This window comes from Humulus lupulus, chromosome 3 (assembly GCF_963169125.1).
Source record: "Humulus lupulus chromosome 3, drHumLupu1.1, whole genome shotgun sequence".
Lineage (NCBI taxonomy): Eukaryota > Viridiplantae > Streptophyta > Magnoliopsida > Rosales > Cannabaceae > Humulus > Humulus lupulus.
In genome coordinates, this window is record NC_084795.1 from 35,177,744 (window position 1) to 35,181,558 (window position 3,815).

At 31.2% G+C, this 3,815-nt stretch overlaps 1 protein-coding gene across 1 annotated transcript; it reads right to left on the bottom strand.

Moving 5' to 3' along the window:
- Nucleotides 1–690: 690 nt before the first annotated feature.
- LOC133821044 (mulatexin-like) lies at nucleotides 691–3,284 on the bottom strand. The gene is made up of 3 exons (XM_062253571.1): nucleotides 2,757–3,284; nucleotides 1,357–1,540; nucleotides 691–1,225 (listed from the first exon to the last, which is right to left on the bottom strand). The coding sequence occupies exons 1-3, from the start codon at nucleotides 3,247–3,249 to the stop codon at nucleotides 847–849; spliced, it is 1,056 nt and encodes a 351-aa protein (XP_062109555.1). The 5' UTR covers nucleotides 3,250–3,284; the 3' UTR covers nucleotides 691–846.
- Between the last annotated feature and the right edge of the window lie 531 nt (nucleotides 3,285–3,815).

A 3,815-nucleotide genomic window follows, 5' to 3' on the forward strand; every position in this document is an offset into this window, starting at 1 on the left:
AGTTGCTAGATTCTCCTAGGCAATTGTTGAATTTAGTAATGCTCACATTTATGGAATGCAAGCCTATCAACATAGGTAATCTGCAAAGAATCTCCTTTTTTTCCTTCCATTGCTCAATGCTTTCGTACTTTAAGGACTAATCGCTAATTTTGATTATTAAATGGGGTTTTGTAGATAAATAGTTGTGTGAATTTTTTGATGGTTGGTTTCTTAAAAATCGTTAGAATATTTTATTAAATTAATTAGAGTTATTAAAAAATATAATTCTAATTAATTAGGATTAAAATCAATATTGAGATTAATTGACAAGTATTTTTTATATGATCAGCATTTAAGATAGTTTCCGATATAAATATAGGGTTATGTCCCCAAACTCAACACTCATTCTCATACTTTATGAGTTAGTGAGAGTGTGAAAATCCTTTACCCTCACTTATAATCTTTTTTTTTTTTTTCTTTTGCAGATTTAAAACTTTTAGATTGAGATTAATAAATCAATAGGTGGAGGTATATTTATTTTATTTTATGACAATCATATTTAGTTTATTCCGCAAGATTAGTTTATAAATGAGTTTGTATTGCTTTCAGAAATATAATTATCTAAAGATTTTTGTGATATTTATATAGATGAAATGTAAATTCGATTGACAACGAAGACAAAAGTATATAGTGCTGCCCTTGCTAGGTACATATAATATTGTTGTGGCTCATTTATTCATCACGAAGAAGATCAACATAAATCGAACCTCTTTAACATACATAAAATGAAGTGGTTCTTAGTCGAGCATATTTCCTCTTTGTCCAAAGAGAGCCATCTTTTTTTGTCTTCTCTTATAATCGTTATGATTAGATGGTAGGCATTTGGATGTCAGCATCAGCCGATTGGTCGTACCAATATTTCAAGTTATCTCCATAGCTCACTCCTAACATGTGACAGTACCTCTTGTAGTAGCCGACGCTATTAGTATCGGCAATTGCCAGATTATTATTAGGAGCTCTTTTTCCATTGATTATGTTTCCAATCACACCATAGCTGGGGATCACTTTCACTTGGGAATAATTAGCACTGATAACAATATCATGGCAAGAAGGCTTGTTGTCATGCTGAGTCATCCAGAACCATATGGCTGTCTTGAACGATACAATTGGGTCTGTTGCTACCAAATCAGGGTCGTTGATCAAATCTAAGCCAAGACTTTCTCCAGCAAGCCCGTAATTGTAGTTGCTGCCAGATCAAGTAGTAGTGATGATATATATATATATATATATATTTGTCAAATTAGTATTAATAAAATTATATATATTGGTATAGGAGCTAGTATAATTTTTCTTTTTGAAACTTATAATGATACTTACTGAGTGAGCTGCACAGGTCCTCGACCATTGTATTTTTGGGCAGAAGCGCAAGGCCAATGAGAAGAAGTGCAATGATCGTTCTCAAGGTCCGTAGTAGTAGTAGCAGCAGTAGTAGCAGTCCCGTTGATATGACAATATCCCCATTCATGTGAATCTATTAAATCATCATACATCTCACTTTGACCTATACACAAAAATAATTCCATCCATGTTATTAGTTGGACTAACCATATCAATTAAACAAGGAGAGTAAGGTGGCTTTTGGTTCACTAGAATAAGTATTAGAATAGAATCTTAATTCGCAAATTGGACTCATTTCAAAGTTTGGTTTCACTTTTAACTGATCCAAAAGGAAGAGTGATTCACTCAAATATTGGATTAAAGTTTCAAAAAAGTAAATGGGTTGAAAGCCCATTCCATTCCAAAACCAATAATATAATGCCCAAATTGACCTTCTCTTCTTTATCCCATCAAGTTTGTAAAACTACATACTCCACCAAACATGATGAACTCTTCCTTATCCAGCTACACCTTCTCAAGATTGGTATTATAATGACTTTTTTTTTCCTTGTCTCAGGATATTTTCTTTTCTTTTTCTTCTTCCGTATTTTATTTTTTAATAACCAAATCAAATAAGATATAAATAATAAGATGTCATTATATATATTTAAAACTTCTCGCATGTAATTAAACACTTTTTTTTAACTCTGGTATAAAAAACCAATTATTTCTCTAATTTATAAAATGAGAGTAATTTGATCAAAAAATTTAATTTAAAATTAAAAACCAGTAATTTGGTATTTTAAAAAAAATTAACATTCAAGGTTAATATAATTTGTTCAAAAAATATTCATTTATTTTAGAAAATAAGACTTTGTATCTGCCACCAAAAATAAATATATTCAACATATTCAATAAATATATAACAAAATCAACCCATTCTTTTTTTTTTCAACATCACCGTTGTATTTTTTTTTTCTATTTTTAGCATCTGGATAGACATAATCTTAAAAAATTTTATATAACGGTGTACATTGTAGGTATTTAGAATATCATACAATTTTTTAAAAATTCTAAATAGTATACAACGCTGAAAACATGTTTCAAACTGTCAAATTTTACACGCGTACAACAGACAGTTTAGACTATATTTTTGATACCATAATTTATTCAAAATTTTTAAAAAATTTATAATATGTTCTAAATAACTATAATGTACACTGTTATATAATTTTTTTTAGAATTATATTTATCTAAGTATTGGAAAAAAGAAAAAAAATATGCACTGGCGTAAAAAAAAAAAAAAAAAAGCGTTGCAGCCTATTATTATTTATATAATAAAAGGATAAAAAAGATATATATATATATATATTATAGTTGAGAAAGGATGGATATGAAACCTGAAGTTGCTTGAGATGTTTGACCGAAGAAAGCAGCTAGCTCTCTCTTACGAGTGGCAACATCTCCGGTGGTAGCAAAAGCAGGGAAAGAGGCAGCAGCAATGAGGAAAGCGTCGTAGTTGTAGAACCCTTGGCTTGGACAATCTTTCATGTGCTTAAACATTTCGTTATAAACTGATTCACTAAGAATCTTGCTTACACCACCATTGTTTTTGATGAGTTGCAGTAGTGCCTCGCCACTACTACTCGAGGTCGAGGTCGAGGACCAACACTGGTATCGGCAGTATCTTCCGCTGCAGTAGCTTGCTCCGCCACCACACCAATTACTGATGCTGCAGCACCTATCGCCTCCACATGGAGGGTTCCCTACAGCTGGTCCACATCTGTGGTCGCTTCTTTCGCCCGCAAAGACCGCTATCACTAATAAGGAAAGACTTAAAGATAACACAAAAAGACTACTACTACCACTACTACTTCCCAAGTAGTACTTCATCTTCTTTAATCTTTCTAATTACTACGTTTACAGCGTTTATTATATATATATATATATATATATTTATGGAAGTTCAAGTTGTTTGAGTGTACGTTTATATGAGGAGATTTAATGGGTATTTATACATAACATTAGTAGCACAAAGCCAGGGTGAGGGAGTACGTAGTACTCAATATCATCAGGTAGATTATAATAAGCTAATATAAGGTGGCATAAGTAGAAAATTTAAATCTCACATATTATAACTTAAAGTACATTTAACAACCACATAATATGTCAAAAGTAGTGTTCACATCATATAGTGCTCAAATAGCCACTGACTAATTGATGTAAGTTGCTAATTTTTAACAATATCTGATACTACTTCGAAACATGCACTCATGACACATCAATTAAGTTGGCCATATTCTTTTCATCTTCTCTTATCATGGAACGTTCTTTGTTTCTTTAATTATATTAAACCCAATTGAGATCAGAGGCTGCTCAAGAAAAAGGTTTATGGATAGTCACAACATATTCATATACAATTAATCAATGTGTACTTAAATATATTTTTTGGCATGAAT

What these genes read in the sequence shown, in the direction of transcription:
- LOC133821044 (XM_062253571.1), bottom strand. Translation starts at nt 3,249, where the DNA reads ATGAAGTACTACTTGGGAAGTAGTAGTGGTAGTAGTAGTCTTTTTGTG. An exon ending in AACATCTCAAGCAACTTCAG is followed by an intron (nt 1,541 to 2,756) that starts GTTTCATATCCA and finishes TTTTGTGTATAG; the next exon opens with GTCAAAGTGAGATGTATGAT. An exon ending in GGACCTGTGCAGCTCACTCA is followed by an intron (nt 1,226 to 1,356) that starts GTAAGTATCATT and finishes TTGATCTGGCAG; the next exon opens with CAACTACAATTACGGGCTTG.